The sequence below is a fragment of the Myotis nattereri genome, assembly GCF_964212035.1.
Source record: "Myotis nattereri genome assembly, chromosome: 10".
NCBI classification, from domain to species: domain Eukaryota; kingdom Metazoa; phylum Chordata; class Mammalia; order Chiroptera; family Vespertilionidae; genus Myotis; species Myotis nattereri.
Genome location: NC_138085.1, coordinates 60307402 through 60327842, shown reverse-complemented (window position 1 = coordinate 60327842; position 20441 = coordinate 60307402). Strand labels below are relative to the sequence as shown.

Sequence of the window (20441 nt, the reverse complement as noted above, 5' to 3'; positions counted from 1 at the left end):
TGAAACTTACGTACACAAACAGCAGTGTGGTGGTTGCCAGAGGGAGGGGTGTGGGGGAAGAAAGGGGTCCTAATATGAGGTGACAGGAGATTTGACTTTGGGTGGTGGGCACATGGTCCTATATACAGATTTTATAAATTATTAATCCTCACATGTAACCTATATGTTCATGTAGATTAATGTCACCCCAATAAAATCCTATATAATAAAGGGCAAAAAAGAAAAAAAGGAAAAAAAGAATCACACATCCAGCTTCCTCATTAAGTATTTACTGTGGAGAAGAAGACTGAACGTTTGGTAACAGAGCCTTTGCCCTGAATGAGCTTGTAGCCTACTTTTAAACAATGACTATGCTGGAATAAATAATCTCCCACTTACACCTGCTCTTTTAGAGGTAGGATTTTACATGCAGGTAAATAGATCCTTTGAAAGTGTTCATAAAGATGATTTCATTCTCTCAAAAGTTTATTGTGGCTGTAGGTTTTCAGATAAGGGAATCAAAACTCAGATTAAGTGACCTGCCCAAAGTTACACAGCTGAGACCACAGGTCGTAGCTAAGGTAAAAGTTGTCATATATAACATCATCATTAGCACTCCTTACCCCTTTTCTGTGGGTGATTTTCAATGCAGACAGAAGATTTAGATCCCAGATAAAAATCTGGCACCCAGGACCACTGCCTGGGAGCAATTTATTATTTTTAAAACCAAATTCAAAAGGAAAAGGTTTGGCTCTGTTTGAGTCACTGAATAAGAGTTGGAAAAAATTAAGTTAGTGGTTTCAAAGGCTGCAGACTCTCTAACAGTTCAAAAACACTGTTTAGAATTCATATAATTTAATTTACTGGCTGTAAAGCCATAACATATATTAGTGCCTGTGAATATTTGAAAGAGAAGGGCAAATTAAAAAGTAGTATTCAAAAACATACAGGCTGGAGATGGTAGAGTTAAAATTAAACAGCTCCGACGGGATAAAGCCCATGTTTTAGGGTAAAGGACAATCTCCCTCGAAACAGCCCTTTTCCTATGGATTCTATCTATCTGGCCAAGGAATCCTCTTTTCATGGAACTGGAAAATGCTTAACATCTGCCATTTCCATAAATTCCCTGGTTGTCCTCTGAATGGGCAGAACCATTTTTATTCCATTTAAAGAGTAGGCAATTAAGGTCAAAGTAATTTGCTTATGGTCACACAGAGAGTCAAAAGACAGGCTAAGATTGAAATGCATAGCTAGACTGGGGACAGGAAGGAGGCAGGGAGGAGGGAGATAATGGGAGACTAAGTCGATATCCTACTGCGTTTCAGGCTCCAGACTGAATGATCTAAACCTGGGGAAGAGAAGAGCAGGGCAGATACTTTGGAGATGGAAGGACTGAGGCAAGCACAACCTTATGGCTGGCCGTCCGGCAACTCCTCACTCTTCCTCCCCCGGGAACTGACGGACGGCTGCTCCGGGCATGTAGGAAAGACAGGTCCAAGACCCAGTGTTAATGTTCATTAACAATGTTAAATGACCTCAATGATATCCAGATCTCATGATTAACCCCACCCCCACCCCCAACCCCACCCCCGGGAGACTACCAGTCATAAGCCACCCATCTCCCTACTTTTCTTTTATGGCTTGGCTTGACAGCCCCTTCTCAACCACAACAAAAATAACAGCAACACCAATAAGCTTATTGTTCCAGGTGCTAAGAATTCAATAGATATTGACTCAGGTAATCCCATGAGATATGTACTATCCTCATTTAACAGACAAGGAAACTGAGGTACAGGGAGGTTAAACAACTCTCCCAGATCAAACAGGCATGATCTGCAGCCAGGCAGGCTGGCACTCTCCTGATACAGGGCTTTCTCCCCTGGGAAACAGCCCTTTACTATGGGTTCTATCTACCCACAGCAAAGACTCAGGATTCTTCCTGGTATCTTCTATCAGCCCTGCCCCACACTTCGTGTGGGGGGTGTGTTGGGAATGGCGTGTGAGACATTTGATATAACAATCAATTCCTAAGAAACCCACAGTCTGATCATATGATTCTCCAGTGGGTAGATTCTCTTTCATCATTTTTCTCTTTGTGAATGCACTTTGGAAAATATGATGAATGTTAACTTCCTGGGAATTACAGTAAGATGTTTGAGTTTTAACTACTAACAAGAAAAAAAAAATCCCTTTCAATAATTCATCTATTTATCATGTGTAGATTTTAGGTTTGACCTCTCTTTTACGATGTTATGTTCCTTTATGAAAAGGCAATCTAATATTGTCTAATCATAGCTCCATAGAAGTTAATGTAGGTCACTATTGATACACATCCTAAGATATTGCTAATCAAAAGCCAGCAATCATTCTGCCGTAATTTTCATGTCTGAATGCTGCCAACTTTTGTGAGGCAAGAACAGAAAAATTAAGATCTTTCAAATTTGCAAATACTAGTAATTTCTTAGGTCTGTTAACTTAATCTTTATATCTTTATTTATTTTACAGCATTTGTAGTTGGGTTTCTTTTCAGGCAAGGTTCCCACAAAGAAGCATGTTTTTACCATTGCAGAAGTTAGTTGGCGTGAGAATGCAGAGTAAAGCTGCAGTAAATTTTAGACGTGGGAGGAGGTGAGCTAGACACACTCAGTAGGCTAAATGACTTACCCCGTAAAAAAATTACAAGTCATTGGCCTTCCGGGTGACAGTCGAAACTATGAATATTAAATCTGTGAATGTCATTGCTCTACTGCTGCTGTTTTGTTTTAAAATAAAAACAATCTAAACTTCTTGCATTATAGCTGCTTAGCAGCTAGAAAACCTTTCTTGCTGGGCAGAAAGCTGAGGTTGGAAAGAACGTGATAAAACCCCTGAAAGCGATTCAAAAAGAAGAGTTTGGAGACGCTAAATCCTTGAACAGGAAAGAAACAGACTTCAGCAGGGCCCAACAGCCCTATCCGGCTGGACTTAATGCACGTGCATGGCAGAGAGCAAGGGAATACCTCTACAGGGCCTCCCCCCTTATTGCTCCAACTGCTTTTAATCCATGAGCATCAGATAGGTCCTTCTATCTCATCAAAGAGCCCTTGTGTATCTGCTGGGTTAATTCTACTTTTTGTGTGTGTGGGTTTCCTCCCTCCCTCCCCAAGCCTTACTGAGATATAATTGACAGTATAATTTCAAGATAATATACTTATGTAACTGCAAAATGATTATCACCACAACATTAGCAAACACTTTCATCAGGCCTCATAATTGCCATTTTTGTGGTAAGAACATTTAAGATCTACTCACTAACTTTAAAGTATATAATACAGTATTAGTAGCTGTATTCACCATGCTGTCCATAATACGCTCAGAACTCACTCACCTTACAACTGCAAGTTTGTACCCTCTGACCAACTTCTGCTCTTAAAAATCCGACACAATATTTTTATAAATGAAGAATAAACATTGCTTGGTTTTTGTACAGAAGATTCTTACTTCTCCAAGTAAATATTTGGTTGGGTTATGTGATTCTTCTGTCCCAGACCTGTATTTTGCATTAATGATTGTTTACTCTCTGAAAACATACTTTTCAACATTGATTATAAGGTTCAGTAATAGGTACATCATCAGTAATAAAGGGAATACCATAGTACTACTATTATAGTACAGATATTGACACAAATCACTCCTTGGTAAACATTTCCCTAGTCCACTAGAAAGGTATTGCATGTCACAGTCCTGCTACACACAGGCTGCTAACCAATTCTAGAAACTGGTCTTTTAAAATTTCTCCCTAATGGCTGAAATGGAAATAACAATTAAATACTAGCTAATGCTTTATCAAAATGAGTGCTGAGTGACAGTCTTGACATTAAATTTCCTGGCATTTTTCAAGTTGAATCAAGAACATAACTTTCAGGCTTAACTACCTGGAGTGAATCAAATTCTCAATGCAGCAGATTCTTTGGGAAAGTGCCAGGTCTCACTGTGACATGTACAAATCAGCATAATCTGCAGCACAAAGCATTACCTCCTGGCACCTTATTCAAGGAAAAGGGGAAATCGGATACTTGCTTTTGGATCTCTTGATCAACCGAGATGGGAGGACAAAAACAGAAGAGGCGTGGGGGAAAAGCAACCCCTAAACAGTTTCTGGGCTTCATTTTACTCATAATATTTAGCAGCAATTTTACTCCTAGTCCATATTACCCAACACAATGAAATCACTCACGCATGGGGACACCATGACAATGTCTGGCTGATGACAACAAATGGTAAGTGATCCTCTTTCATGGTCTGTCTCTGTTTCTAGTCTATAAAAACTAGGAAGGCCGGGTTCTGAACACAATACTCTGTGGAGCATGAGATTCAATGTGGGGAGGTCCTCAAATCCCTTCAATCCACAAGGGATTCTGAAAGAATTACTCACTCAACAGGTGGGACAGGCACCAGCAGAAATAATGATCTAGATGTTCTATCAACAGTTCTGCTTACACAACTGCAATGACCTCAGCCATTTTAGACTACAGAAAAAATATTTAGGTTGAAGTAAAGCTAGACATTTCATTTTGCTCCTTGACACTTAAAATTGCCAATTCCTGAGTAGTCGCTTTTCCTCGGCGTTCTTCTACGTAGCCATCTTTACCCTTTCTACTGCTGTTGTTTATTCTTTCATTAAACAAATATTGCCATATCAGTCTGTATTCGGTGATGGGGATAGAATAAACCAGATTCATAAAGTCCCTGTTCTGTAGCTTACAGCCTACAATTATAACCAACTAGCCTAGCAAATCTTGTATAAAAATTTCAGGTGCATTATTTATTTTGCAGGAACAAGGACAATTAGAGAGGCTCACAGCTTTACTTTAACCACAATATTCCTTTTCGTAATCCAAGTCTATTATGAATAAGTGGGGTAAAGTGGAAGAAGCTTTTTAATTACAAAATTTTAAATCTATTATTCCTTTTCTCGCTTTTATATAAGACTAGAGGCCCGGTGCACTGATGGGGTCCCTTGGCCTGGCCTGTGCCCTCTCGCAATGCAGGACCTCTTGGGGGATGTCAGATAGCTGGTTTCAACCCAATCCCTGCAGGCCCAATCCAGATGTGTGTGTTTGGGAGGGGGGGGGGGGGGTTGAGGAGGGGGAGGAGAGGTCGATCCTGTGTGTTGAGCATCTGAACCCTGGTGGTCATTGTGCATCACAGCAACCGTTCAACCATTCGACTGGCCATTCAGTCGCTTAGGCTTTTATATATATAGATCAGTCGTCCCTTAAGATCCTTGATTTCTAAGGTCAATTCAATGTTCCCCATATTTTCTTATATTCTTTATGGTTTCATTTTTTAGCCAATGTATTTTGTTGTTGGCAACTTTATTCATCACTTAGAATGAGCAAAACAGTGCAATAGGGCCTGAAGAATACAAAAATGAATAGAGGTGATTTATGTCCTCAAGGAGCCTTCCAAAATAGGGAGGATAAAAGTTACCAATAACCATAATAAGATCAATAATTAGTAAGTGCTTCTGTGAAACACAGAGTTGTTCACAGGATAAAGGGGTCATCTCTAGACAGGGGTATCTCATAAGGTCAAGAATAACTTCAAGGCTTTTGGACTGAAAAACAGAAAGAATGAATCGGCATCATCTGAGATAAGAAAAGCCATAGTTAGAACAAGATGTTGAGGAAGACCTGGAGTTCAGTTTAAGGCATGTTAGGTCTGAGATGTCAAATAGGCAGTTGGATGCACCAGTCTGGAGTGTGGAAGAGTGGATGGCGTGGAGGACATGAATTTAAGAGTCATGTGCTTATGAAAGTCTTTAAAGCCACGAGACTAGAAGAGATCACCAGGGGAGTGATCAAAGTTTAGTTCCTTAACTTCTTTCATCCCCATTTCCCTCCATTACAATGAGTTTCACTTCGTCTTCTAGTGTCTCTGGTATTCATATTACCTTTGCCATTCATACCCACAGTTACTATCTTTCATACCTTTCATCCAATCTGTCAGTAAATCACATTGGCTCTGCTTTAAAAATATAGCCAGAATCTGACCACTTCTCACCAGCTCTTCCACTATCATCTTAGTCTCAGTCATCATCATCTTTCACTTGATTACTCAATTAGTCTAACTGGTCTCCCTGCTTAGACCACTAGTCAATAGTAGAAATTGCACCTTATCATCTAGTCTCAACACAGCAGACAACAGAATCCTTTTGACATGTAAGTCACAGCATGCCACTCTTCAGCATAAAATCCTGCTATGGCTCCCAAATCACTCAGAATTAAGGCCAAGTCCCTAACATAACCTCCCAAAGTCCTTTTGGCCTAATTTCCTATTTTCCACTTCCTTGCTCACTAGGCTCTAGCACACTGGCCTCCCTGCTATTCCCTGAACACGGCAGTCCTGCTTCCACATTACAGCCTTTACACTGTCTGATCCCTCTTCCTGGACCACTCTTCCCAGGATGTCTGCACAGCTAACCCCTTTACCTCCACCAAGGCTTCACTCAAATGTCACCTTGTCAATGAGACCTACCCTGATTGTTCTATTTAAGTTTGCAAGCTCTTACCCATACTTCTGATAAATCCTAATCTCCATTCATCTGCTCTTTCTCTTTTTCCCATATCACTTATCACCTTTATTATTTTACACAGCTCATTTATTATGCTGATTGTTTACTGTCCTGTCCTTGAGAGCAGGGATCTTTGAATGTATTCCAAGGTTGCAGAACAGTATTTGAATACAGCAGGAATCCAGAAGGTATATGCTTAATGAATAAATGAGTGATTCTGTCCACTTTAGCCCAGTTAATGGAAAGGCAGTAGTGCTATTAACCATTCATATGGGACGAGAGAGAAAGACCAAGTTCTTTGTTTGTCTGCCTAGTTTTTGTGTGGTGCTGGTGAATCTGACCACTTCTCACCAGCTCTTCCACATCATCTTAGTCTCAGTCATCATCATCTTTCACTTGATGGGAGGAGAAGAAGAGGGAGTTACAAAGGAAGGGATAAAAGGAGGAAACAAGTTTTACTTTCGATATATTGAGTTTGATTTGCTAATATAATCATGAAAAAATCTCTTGCAGGCAAATAGAAAGAGAGAGCTAGAGTTTAGGAGAAAGATCTGGACTAGAGATGTTGAAATGTAGGGTTGGAATTATCAGTGGAGAAGTGCGAGATAAAGATGTCCTGTGAGTGGATAAGATCATCCCAGGGAGCCTGCGGGACAAGAGGAGAAGGTAGCAAAGGTAAAAAAAACTCAAAGAATATCTATATGTAAAGGGCCAGAGAAGAAGAGAACTCAGAGAAGGTAGAAAATGAAAACAAAAGTCATGGAAGGTCAGTAAGCTGATGGTGTCAAATGTGGCAGAATGAGTAAGTGGTTTAAGGACAGAAAGAGGCCTCTGGTTTTGACAACAGGAGATGACTAGTTGAAAAAGGACTTTCAGAAGCGTGATGCGGAGAGAAGCCAATCTGTAAGGGACTGGGAGGAAGCAAGCAGTAAGGATTAGAGGCGGGTTATTCTTCCGAGAAGTTTGGCAATGAAAAGAAGAAGCAAGGAGATAGAAGTGCTGGGGACAATAAGATAAAAGGCGGTGCTGCTTTTAGCTCTTAGGGAATGGAGAAAGGGGAGACCACCACAATAATATGCCTGTGGGACAAAAGGAAAGGAGTAAGTGGTGGAGACATTAACAATACAAGAGTCATAAAACTTTACAAAGCTAAACCTTATTCATTTAGCTGTCATCACCTCCTACCCCACTCCCCAAATATCTCGAGGTGAGGCAACAACACAGAGAGACCAAGACAATGTCAAGGTTGAGTCCTCGGCAGCAACCTGTGAGGAGTGAAGGTGGGGGGAAAACAGAATCACGAGATGGAAGGGTAGCTTAGGAAGGATGGGGCAGAATAAGTAAAGATATGGAGATAATCTAAGGAAGGGGATTGTAAGGTAGCTTTGAATTTTCTTAGTAAAGTACTCACGTAAATGTGAGAAGATCCTGAAACAAGTAAAAGAGATTTAGCACAAAATAGCTTCAAAGGACTATTGAAGGAAAATCTGACTGTAGTAAAAGTAGGTTTCTTAACCCCATGTTCTCCTTATACCTTCTATAATATGGATTCTTTGATATGTTTTTCAGGACCTTGCACTATTACTCAACTCTCTCTTTTTCTCTCTCTTAAAAACATCTTTGGCAGGGATGGGCACATCACTAGTATGAATATGCTATTTTTGCTCTATAGTAGTTCCTCTCCTAAAATGAGAAGATACCAAATATGATCACCATCAAGCTGCTTATTTTGAAATGCACACATTTCATTCTAAAACACATAATGAAAGGGAATTCTTTTTAGTGCAAAATTCAGGAAACATCACATCTGCAGCAAAACAGCATAAAATTCTGCACACTCTAAGGGAAGCATCCATTTCCTACAGATCCTTTAATAAAATAAATAGGCAAAGCTTCCTTTATGGGAGGGGTAATGTTTTCTCCAGAGGAAAGGCAGAGTCTAATTTCAGCCATGTGATGAGAGAGAATAACACTCAAAGCCAACATATTCCAGATACTTGTTCCTTTCTTCCTCTTTTTTTTCCCTTAAGAGGCACACACAAGTTACAATGCTCTCATTTTTTCTGTGCTGAACACATTCTGTCTTTAAGGGTGTGATACCCTTAATCTGAAGGACCAATATGATTACATCTAAATGTGGCTCCAAAACAGCTTTCTAAGTGTGACCTAGTTAAAAGCTCAGGCTTTGGAGTATCATAGATGTGGTTCAAATCGTGTTTCCATCAGCTGAGTTATCTTAGACAACTTACTCTACCCAGCTGAGATTCTGTAGAATACCTAAAGAAGTGGGAATAATAATAGTACCAACCTTACAAGATTGCTGTGAGGTTTAAACAAGATAATGCTTCTAAAGTGCCTGGTAATGAGAAGTATTCAATGAGTGTTTGTTTTCATTTGACTATTAACTACTCCCCAAACCTGACCAGAACTATATTTTCCTTTCCCTAACCCTTTAAGCATCTGTTTTCCAATTCCTACTGGTTGAAATCTTTAAAAGACCTGTCCAAATGTGCCATCCTGCATGAAACCTTATAACATGCCCTTGTCTAGAAATAATCTCTTTCTCCTCTGAACAATCTTTGTGCTCACTTAAACAGCACTTACTAATTATTGATTTCTACTATGATTATCGGTAAGTTTTACCCTATTACGGAAGGCCCCTTGAGAACATAAATCACCTCTATTCATTGTTATATTCTTCAGGTCTTACCACAGTGCTTTGTACATTCTAAATGATGAACAACATCATAAGCAATAAAACTCATAGCCCAGCTGGTATGGCTCAATGGCTGAGTATCGACCCAGGAACTAAGAGGTCATCAGATCAATTCCTGGTCAGGGCACATGCCCGTGTTGCAGGCTTGATCCCCAGTAGGGGGCATGTAGGAGATAGCCAATAGATCTCTCATCAATGTTTCTATCTCTCTCCCTCTCCCTCTCCCTTCCTGTCTCTCTAAAATCAATAAAAACACATTTAAAAAAATAAAACTCATAGAGTAAAAAATAAAACCATAAAAAATCTGGGAAAAGAAGGGAAGATCAATGAATTGATCTTAAGAGAATACCAATTTGAATAAAAGCAAGAGAAAGAGTAAAAAGTTTACTTCTTAAAAATTAAACATCTATTTCAAAAACACAGTATTACAAGTAGAAATAAAAGGTAAACTAGAAAAAAATTCAGGCCATATAACAAACCACTTCAACATTTAATAGGTAATCCCTACATGTAAGTCCTTATAAACAACAAAAATAGTAAAACGAGAGAGAGATACTTTTTTAAAATGACTAACTTAGGTTACAAAATATCATCTCAATTTTCTATAATGTGAATGTAAGAGAGAAGACTATATCTAAAAAAATAAAAAGACTTAATGGCTTCAGATGTTGGTGTGTTTCTGAGAGTGACATTATAGGTAGGATGGCATTAAAGTCATTCATGTTTTTATTGGCTTTCTGTTATAACTAAAATTGAAACCTACTGCAATAGAACTGACCTTCACAACACTGAAGGCCAACCAATGACCTAATATCCCTAATGGCCTTTTGTTCTCTAGGAAGATACTTATGTAACACCACAGGAAGTATGAATTACCTATGTTGAGAGATGTCTACACTAAGTATACCTGAAAGCCAGAAATTACTACCATAGTTCCAAAGTGGATAATGAGGATGGTAAGCTTAATTAGATAAATTACCAGTTTTGTCTTTGTGTAGAAGAAATTTCTCATGAAACGGTACAAGTACCCTGCTTCTGAGAGACAAGGCTACTCCCAAAGGAAGCATATAAAGGGGTGAAGTCACTGGTAGGGCTTTTATGCTCCACAAGCAGAAACTGGCTCATGTGAAAATTGGCAGAAAAGTCCTGTCTGACTGGAGAAATTAAAGATTTCTCAGGCTTGAACATGGCTGGTGGCATTATAAATCAGTATGTTACTTGGCAATGTATAGCAAGAGTCACATAAACTTTCAAACCCTTTGGCAGAGTTATTTCACTTCTAGGAATCCACCATAAAGATCACTACTAGTACTACTATTACTAAATTACAATTCAATCACACGATTTAGCCTTTAAAAAAAGAAATATTCAGAAACAAAAAATTGTGCTTATATCAGAAAGAAAATAGAAAAAACCATCTTCAGAAACAACAAACCCTAAAAATACAATTACTATAATGCAGTGGTTCTCAACCTTCTGGCTCTTTAAATACAGTTCCTCATGTGACCCAACCATAAAATTATTTTCGTTGCTACTTCATAACTGTAATGTTGCTACTGTTATGAATCGTAATATAAATATCTGATATGCAGGACGGTCTTAGGTGACCCCTGTGAAAGGTCGTTCGACCGCCAAAGGGGTCACAACCCACAGGTTGAGAACCGCTGTTATAATGTGAGACCACAAATTTTTTATATTAATAAAATCAGAACATGTGCTGAACGATTCAGAGCATGACAAGGATGTCCACTCTCACCATTCCTAATCAACACAGTACTGATGGTGCTGACCATTGCAATAGGCAGGAAAAATAAATAAAAAGCCTGATGATTAAAAATAAAAAGTAAAGATTTTATCTACTTGCTGACAACGTAATTGCTTATATAGGAAAACTTAAAGAATCTACAAACATCTACTAGAACTAGTAAATGAATTTAGCAAGGAAGCAGGATACAAAGTTACTATAAAGATTGTCTTTTTACTATTAGCAGCAAAATTTAAAAATTCCATTTACAGTAGTGTTGAAAAATATAAATACATTTAATAAATTATATGCAAGACCTGCAACTGGAAACTAAAAAACATTGTGGAGAGAAATGAAAGACCTAAATAAATAGAAAGACATAATAAACTTGGGGTAAAAAGACTTAATATTAGGATGATATCAACTATCCCTAAATTCACCTATAGAGTCAATGAATCATAATCATAATCCCACCAGATTTTTTTTGTTTTGTTTTTTAATGAACGTTGACAATCTCATTCTAAAATTTATAGTAAAACACAAATAACCTAGAATATTCGGAGTAATATTTAACAAGAACAAAGTTAATGTAGACGGCCCCCTGCCAGGGAAGACACATGGGCATGCTTCTTAAAATATTGTCAGCTGAACCCAAGGTGACTGGCAGAGCCGAGCCTTGGTTACACATCTAACCAAAATGGCGATGTGTTCTTAGCATTCTCTTATCTTTGCAGCCCAGGTACTGGGGAGTGGGTTTTTGAGACATAGATCCAGCCAAGCACTAGAAATGAATAGGACTCTCCTCCCTCTGACTGGCCCCGCCCTGTGGGAGGGGCCCTGAGGTGGAGCAGAGACTGCTCATCAGGCCCACCAGACGGCCCCGCCCAGAACTGATGTAACTTCCTGGTATTTGGGTATAAATTAAACATGTGATTCCGATGCTGGGCCGCCTGTCTGTCCCTCCATCAGAGGGCAGAAGCCCACCCAGACCCAGCTTTTTCTATTTATGTGTCTTGTCTCTCATTTCTTTCTCAATCCCAAGCGCCTCTACTTAAATAACCGGTTCACTCTCTTTCTCTTTCGGCACTGGTCAAGGGAAGAGAAATTGTACCCCCATAAGTTAAATGACTTATACTATCTGACTTGAAAACTTACCTTAAAGTTACAGTAATCAAGATAGTGTGGTATTAAGAAACAGATCAATGAAACAGAACAGAGAGCCAGAAACAGGCCCACCCACGCAAGACAGTCATTTGATTTTCAACAAAGTCACCAAAGCAATCGGTAAGGCAAGTTTTGTTGTTGCTGTTTTTCAACGATGGTGCTGGAATAACAAGGTTCATAATGAAGAAGGAAAATGAGCCTTAACCCCTACTTCAAGCATACACAAAATGTAATTTCAGATGATCTAAATGTAAAAGCTAAAGCCATCAAGCTTTTAGAGGAAAATACTAAATACATTCATGACCTAAGGTAGGCAAAGGTTTCTTACACTAGACTTAAAAAGCAGTAACAACTATTTAAAAATTGCTAAATAAAACATCAAAATTAAAACAAAACTGCTCATAAAAAGATACCAACAAAAAAATAAAAAGGTAAGCCCGAAACCAGGACAAAATGTGAAGCATACATTCGACTGATTCCAAAAATATTTTTAAAACTCCCACAACTCAATAATACAAAGAAAAACAACTCAATTGGAAAATGGCTAAATGATATGAACAGATAGTTCACAAAGGAAGATATACAAATGGCTAACAAGTACATGAGAAAGTGCTCAATATCATCTGGGAATTGCAAATCAAACCCACCAAGAAATACTACTACACACACACTAGGATGGCTAAAATTAAAAAGACTAACATCAAGTGATGGCCAAACTACCAAGTAACCAGAACTCTTTAAGAATTACTGGTGGGAGTGTGAAATGGTACAACTACATTGCAGTAAAGTCTGGAAGTTAAAGAAAACGAAACATTCATCTACCTTATGATCCGGAAAATCCTGTCCTAAGTATTTTTCCAAGATAAATGGAAACAAATGTCAATAACAACAGTGGAAGTGGGCAAATTTCCTTTAATAAGGGGAATAAACTGTGGCAGATTCATGGTATTGTTTATAAGAAGTTCTAGAAGAGGCAAACTAATCGCTGGCAGAGAAAAGTCAGAACATGTGGTTAGCTCTTACAGGCTGGGGCAGAGATTGTCTGGGAAGAGGTACAAGGGAACCTTTTAGGACAATGGCAATTTTTTTTTTTATCTTGATAGTGGTTTGGGTTACACAGCTACAACTATTTATTTGCTAAAATTCAGCTAACGTCCACTTGCAATTTAACTGTGTGAATTTTACCTCAAACACACACACACACACACACACACACACACACACACACACGCACAAACACTGCTAAGAATGATAGAATTCTAGTTAATAATATGCATGCTGAAGCATTAGTTAAAGTATATTGATATCTGAAACTTGCTCTTAAAATAAATAAAAGAATAAGATGGACTGATGGACAAATAGATGGATAGATAAGTAGAAAAACAGGCATGATAAACTATAAAATCTAGGTGTGGGTATATAGGAATTCTTTGTAAAAAAAATGTTTAACTTTTGTGTATGTTTAAAATTCATAATAAAATGATGGGAGAAAAACAAGTACCACTGTTTTGATGTTTGATAAAATATTTTTTACTGCTTTTGTTCTATTTTCTAAGTTCTTTACAATGCGTTATATAGCCTATAATTTTAAACATTTTTTAAAGAAAGCAAACCAATTACATTTATCAAACATCAGTTATGTCAAAATAAGTTTAAAAATTTCACTTTGGAGTCAACCAAAGTTAAAGTATTCACTATTTTTAAGCCCATGGTCACTTAACTCACTAAAAACAAACTATTGTTATGTAGCAAGTCACTGTTTCTGAACTAAAATTTGTTGAACTAATCGAATGTGATAGTAAAAGTTTTTTCTTTTAATGCCTTACCCCACTCTCCACCCCCATATCATTCTGTGTTAATGTATGCTCTTTAAAAGTACATCATTTCTGAGAGTCTGTAATAACCAAGCTGGGCAATATTTCTTAAGAAATCTGAGTGTTGGCTGTTTACTTTCAAAAGGGCTTTATCTTTAGATAAGCATGAGCTTTAAGCCAGGTGCTAGTCATTTGTGTCTTGTTAATTTCCAAAACAAACAGAGAGAGTGCCATGCAATTTCCATTACACACACTTCCCCATTAGTACCAGGGTTTATTGGCTTGACACTGCTCCAGGAATAATGGTTTCATTCCTCACTGAAATAAAATAATGTGCCACATAACTCAGCAATGCGGAACTTCTGAAAAATGTTGTCATGTTAAACATGGTCATATATTTAAAGTCTCCATTATACCAAAACAAAGGCCATTTGCTGTAGAGAACTTACACTGGGCATGGAGAATTCTCACATGGGCCTCAGACTTACCTCATGGCTATGTTATACGACTCCGGATGAATACAAGTTTGGTCCAAAGGATCTGGCTTCAGTACAACATTCGCTGCGGTTTTGCTCTTCTTCTTGCCCGGCTTCTCACTTGTGACCTCAACACCTGCTGGAGATGTCACGGCAACTCTCTGACTTGAGCCTGCAGATTCAGTGTGCTGACTACTGTAAGCATTTGAAACAAGGGGTGGGGGACACGGTGAGGGTTGGGTAGAAAAGAAAAGAAAAGAAGCACTCATTAAAAATGTGCTTATTTATTTCTCTGCCATACACAAACAGCAACCAGATTCTGACCATTCACTTCACAGAAATTACCACTTATTTGTTTAAACACTGTCAAAAGGATTTTCTGTTACCTAAAGCCAAAAACATTCTTATCTAATTCAGCCTGTATAACTGGCATTCCAGAAGAGAAAAGAGAATGGAGAGAAATAAATAAGAAGGAGGGAAAGGAGAAGGAAAAGTTGATTTCCGAGAGCAGAGGAAAAATACAAATCCTCAAATTAAAAGAACCTACTGAGTACAAAATAGGATAAATTGAAAAAGACTCATATTTGACACAGTGTAGAGAAGCTTTAGAATATGATTTCATAAATCAAAAGAGAAAAATAAAACAGATTTCTTCAATACGAACTAGAATCTGATCAGTATCAAATTTCTCACTGACAAACAGCAGAAGCCAGAACACAATGGTGCAATATCTTAAGTTTTAAGAGAAAATAATTTTGAATCTAGAACATATACCCAGCCAAACTAGCATTTATTTAAAATCATTTTCAGACATGTAAGAAATAAAGTGTAACCCACATAATATATCCTCTCTGAAAAGGATTCCAGCAAATACAATGAGTTCAAAAAAAAAATGTTAATGTGGGCTACAAGAAACAATAAGAACAAAAACCGTATGAACTTACTAAGTTAGATAATTTCTCATGAGTAACATACAAAAGGACAGTCTGAAACTAAAATCCCAGGTCATCTCACCCCAGGATGTAGAGGAAAAGTAGAAGGTTGGGAAAGACCCTAAGGTTCTGGTTTTCTTCAGAAGGACAGAGACACCAGAGGTCAGTCCAAATTAACTTCAAATACAATTCCCAGAAGAATAAAATATATTCAACATGAAATCACTAAGGGGAGATAAAAAATGAGGTGGAAAACAAGGAGAAAACTTGTTAAGTGGGAAATCCAATGAACAGCATAAAAGGAAAATAAGAAAAAGCATGATGAAGAGAAAATAGAGGATGGAAAATTAAGTCCAAACAAAGCAATAAATACATTTGATTACATTAATAAATAATTGAGCAAAACCATCAAATATATGTGTTTACATGAGTTACAGAAATTAATTGCCAGTAAAATTTGAAAGTATATCAAGCATGTTCCAAAAGGCAAATATAGCAACATAGACAGCAAACAAAATAGATTTCCAAGCAAAAAATATTCAATGAGATAGAAAATTCCATTCTGAATAAAGGTATAACCTATCAGGAAGATACAACAGCCCGATCAACGTAGCTCAGTGGTTGAGCGTCGATCTATGAACCAGGAGATCACATGTCCGGGTTGTGTGCTCAATCCCCAGTGTGGGGCATGCAGGCGACAGCCAATCAATAATTCTCTATCATCTTTGATGTTTCTATCTCTCCCTCGCCCTTCCTCTCTGAAATCAATAAAAATATATATATATTTTTAAAAAGATACAATAGTCATGAATCTTCAAGTACTTCATAATTAGTTGAAAAAATGGAAAGTTTTAAAACAAATGTTCACCAAACGGACACTTATTAAACTACAGCCCATCCATAAATTGAATACTATGCAGACATTATTAAAAAATGATATAAATCTATAAGTAATATTTGGAAAGAGATCCAAGATATATTACTGAAACAAATAAAGCAAGTTTCAAGTAGTTGTGTAGAATGATCTCTTCTATATGCATTTTAAAATAACATATATATAAGCTGATATAAATAAAATTTTATTTTTAGAAAGCATTATAAGAAACTATTTTAAAATAAGAGATTGCCCTTTACATTTTCTTCTGTTTTTACTGTATGAATTTTCTAACCAAGTGTTCAAAAAACATAAACTAAGAAATATGTGATTATTTTATCCTCTTTTTGTTTTTTTCCCATTTCTGGCTTCTAGGTTTTGTGGTCTACTTAGAAAGAACTTCCACCACTCCAATGTTCTGCATAATTTACGCATGTTTGCTTCTGGCACATTTAGAGTTTCATATTTTCCATTTAAGTCTATGATCCAACTGGAATTTATCTGGATATAGGGTATGAGGTGGAACGACTTTCCCCTACACATACCAAATTCCTGCCAGTTGTCATAAAACCATTTATTTGATAACTAATCATTTTACCCACTATTTGAAACATCACCTTTATTATAAACTAAATTCCATGTGTGTGTTATAGATTTCAGACTCTATTCTGGTCTATGTATTTCTACAACAAAAACAAATTGTTTAGTTAGTACAGATTTACATTGTATTGTACTATCCACTGGGGCTGGTTTTCCCTTAGTCTTTTCCAAAATAAAGATTATTTGTCCATATTACTTTTGCTATAATTTTGCCAAAGAAAAAAAAATAAATGAACCAGGTGGTCCCAAGGTAGAAAATACATAAAAGCTATTATTTCATAAATGATGCTAAGAAGTTTACCCAATTTCTTTGCTTTTATGTTAACAGAATTAGAAAGCAAAAATTAGCTCTTTATCAACAGAACAGATAATTAATGCTTTGGTCAGTTTTCAGAGATAGAGGGAATGAGGAAGCCTAACCATGCTCAGGACAACAGCTGCTAATATGAACTGGCCATTGTGAAGTCCTCTTTGTCACTTCACCTTCTACCAGTCCTTCCCACTTAGGATGCTCCAGTCACACTGGCCCGAGTTTCCTGAATACACCAACACTGGGCCCGCCTTGTGCACGTACTATTTACTTTTCCTTGTATGGCTGGCTCCTGGCTTCTTAATTTCTTGCTTTTTAAATTTTTTTATTGTTAATTCTCTAAGGAGGATATTTTTCCATTGCTTTTCAAAGAGAGTGGGAAAGAGGAAGAGAGAGAGAGAGAGAGAGAGAGAGAGAGAGAGAGAGAGAGAGAGAAGCATGATGTGAGAGAGAGACATCAACTGGTTGCCTCCCGCATGTGACCCCAACCGGAAGCAGAGAGCCAACCAAGGTATGTGCCCTTGACCAGGAATCAAACCAAGAAAGACCCTTTCATGTACAGGCCAATGCTCTAACCACTGAATACCCCAGCCAGGACATGGCTCCTTAATTTTATTCAAAATTTGGCTCATATAACTTTTCAATGAATAACTCATATAAAGCAGTTGTGCTGCTTCCCAAGATAATGTTGTACCTCTCTAATTTTTATAACACTTACTATAGCTGATATTGTTTTTCTAGTTTATTTATTGTCTGTCTCACATATTAAAATTTAACTCCATAAAAAGAGGGAATTTGTTGATTTTTTTCACTGCTGTATTCCCAGTGCCGAGCAAACATTAAACAGTCAACACATGTTGAGTGAAGAAATAGACACGTAGAATTCATGCCAGTGAGTAGGATGGGTAACAGTAAGAAAGGAGGTTGATAACAGAATCAAAAGTTACACGTTAGCCTGCGTGGCTCAGTGGTTGAGCGTCGACCTATGAACCAGGAGGTCACAGGTTTAATTCCCAGTCAGGACACATGTCTGGGTTGTGGGCTTGATCCCCCATGTGGGGCGAGTAGGAGGCAGCCAATCAATGAATCTCTCCCATCATTGCTATTTGTCTCTCTCTCCCTTCCTCTCTGATATCAATAATATATATATATATTTTTAAAGTGTACACATTAATAATCACCTGCACAATTTTCGAATATAATCCTGGTTAATTCTGATGAAGCCAGCACACTGCTGAAAAGATTTTGGCCCCAGTCCTTTCACTTTCTTCAGTTGTTCTCGGTTGATGAAGGGCCCATTTTCCTCTCGCCATTCAATAATATTTTTGGCTCGGTTGGCATTGAGTCCTGCAATATGCCTAGAAAAATAAACAAAATGAGAAATAACAGTTCCAAGAGTACTTAAAGGAAAAGCTCTCATCTGAAAAGACCATGATATAAAACATTTGTATCATTAAAAAATTGCAATTGATTACACATTGTCATATGTCTCTAAGTTTAATTAATAAAAAAAGGGAATTAAACTGAAAGACGGAGAAAAAAAGAGTTGTCCAAGAGGAGGGAAGATGAACAGAATGCAAAACAATGACAAAACTAGTAGAACCATAAAGATGTTGGTACACTGGTTAACACCCGTGCAAAAAAGAGGACTGTTCCCCTCAGTATTTCTACAGTATTCACATTCCTTATCTTTCTGAGTCAAGTTGCAATTTTGCCTCTTCCTGTTTAGCCTACAAGATGAGGTAACAGCAGAAGTTGTAATAGCTACACTTGCATTTACTACAGTATTTTTTTTCAGCCTGTTCTCATTTATGTAAAAGACTTGAACTATAGAAGGGTGCTTATCCATGAATATCATGGTTATTATAAAAACATGAAAACTATATAATTAGGTAGTTTGCTTCATGTTAATTAAAAGATTATTCAAGAGAATCTTAATTCTATTATAGAATTCCATATGTGGAATTATAAATGCTTATAGCTATGGTAGAAAAGCAACACCTCAAAATGGAAGGGGTATCTTCTGCTCTATCCTTTTCAAAGGAAAAGGGTCCAGATCTTTTCCAGAGTCCAGCATTTTGTGCTGCATCAGAAGACTTGTGTAACAAATGCAAACTATGAAAAACGCAGCTCCTCCATAACCCCAGAAAAAAAAAGACAAAGTATGTAAGATGTGATTATAGTGCCATGAAGATTTGATATGTTACTTGTGGAATCAAGGTAACAATATGGTAACCATAGCTTGAACCCTCAGAATTTATCCTTTGGTTCTTGCCAACTTTGACAGATGTATGCAAGAGACTAAACTAGTGAAAAATATCTACTCTCGTGTGGTGAGAAACAGGTCCTTTCCATGTTAACCTTATTTAAATTCTATTAGCAAAACTACTGCGCTCAATGGCAACCACATGCTCTTCGCTTTAGATTTGCAGTATTAAAAATGATAATGGGAACTGTCACAATCCTTTTCTTAAATGGTGTCTTCCCTTCTGACTGATTACCTAAAGCACTGTATGAACACACAGGTTTTCTATACTTGACAACTTCACACATGTGTCCCCTTGGTCTACTGGACAGCCAGTTAAACTCAAGATTCTGTGATCTTCATCCACAGAATTCTTGTCTCACCTTAACAAAACTTCTGAACAGATGTTAATATCGACTCCCACAAAGCTGACACATTCTTCTACAACACTGTCCAGTGTTGCCTTGAGTAAAGTCTGGGATACATCGTGCTGAAAAGACAAAAATCAAGTATCAGTTGAAAATAAAATACATGAAATTCTCGGACTGTTCCATTACTTTGCCTGTACAGCTGGCTAACACACAGCATAGTAAATTTCATTTCTTTTAAACACACTGTTAGCAGAGGTAATTAAGCTGAACTTAAGGAATCTGTGTTTTCTTTCTCTCTAAATTACTCATACACTTCCCTCAAATATAACAGCACCAGCATTTATCCCTTTTCCAAAATCCTGCTAAGAGCAGTGGCTCTCAAGCGTTAGCATGCCATCAAAATCACCTGCAGGGGGCTTGTTACAACACAGGTTGCTGAGCCCCACATCCAGAGTTTTTGATTTAGTAGGTCTAGGGCAGCGGTTCTCAACCTGTGGGTCGTGACCCCTTTGGGGGTCGAATGACCCTTTCACAGGGGTTGCCTAAGACCAGTGGAAAACACATATATAATCACATATTGTTTTTGTGATTAATCACTATGCTTTAATTATGTTCAGTTTGTAACAATGAAAATACATCCTGCATATCAAATATTTACAT

At 37.6% G+C, this 20441-nt stretch overlaps 1 protein-coding gene across 1 annotated transcript in view; it reads right to left on the bottom strand.

The window, feature by feature from the left end:
- Window positions 1-20441, bottom strand: part of SRBD1 (S1 RNA binding domain 1) — a 156148-nt gene that overhangs the window by 12289 nt on the left and 123418 nt on the right. Inside the window, exons 17-19 of the mRNA XM_081100554.1 lie at window positions 19794-19900; window positions 18347-18523; window positions 14462-14644 (exon numbers count right to left, since the gene is read on the bottom strand). Of these exons, the coding sequence (XP_080956680.1) occupies window positions 14462-14644; window positions 18347-18523; window positions 19794-19900 (467 nt within the window). The remainder of the gene's footprint in view (window positions 1-14461; window positions 14645-18346; window positions 18524-19793; window positions 19901-20441) is intronic.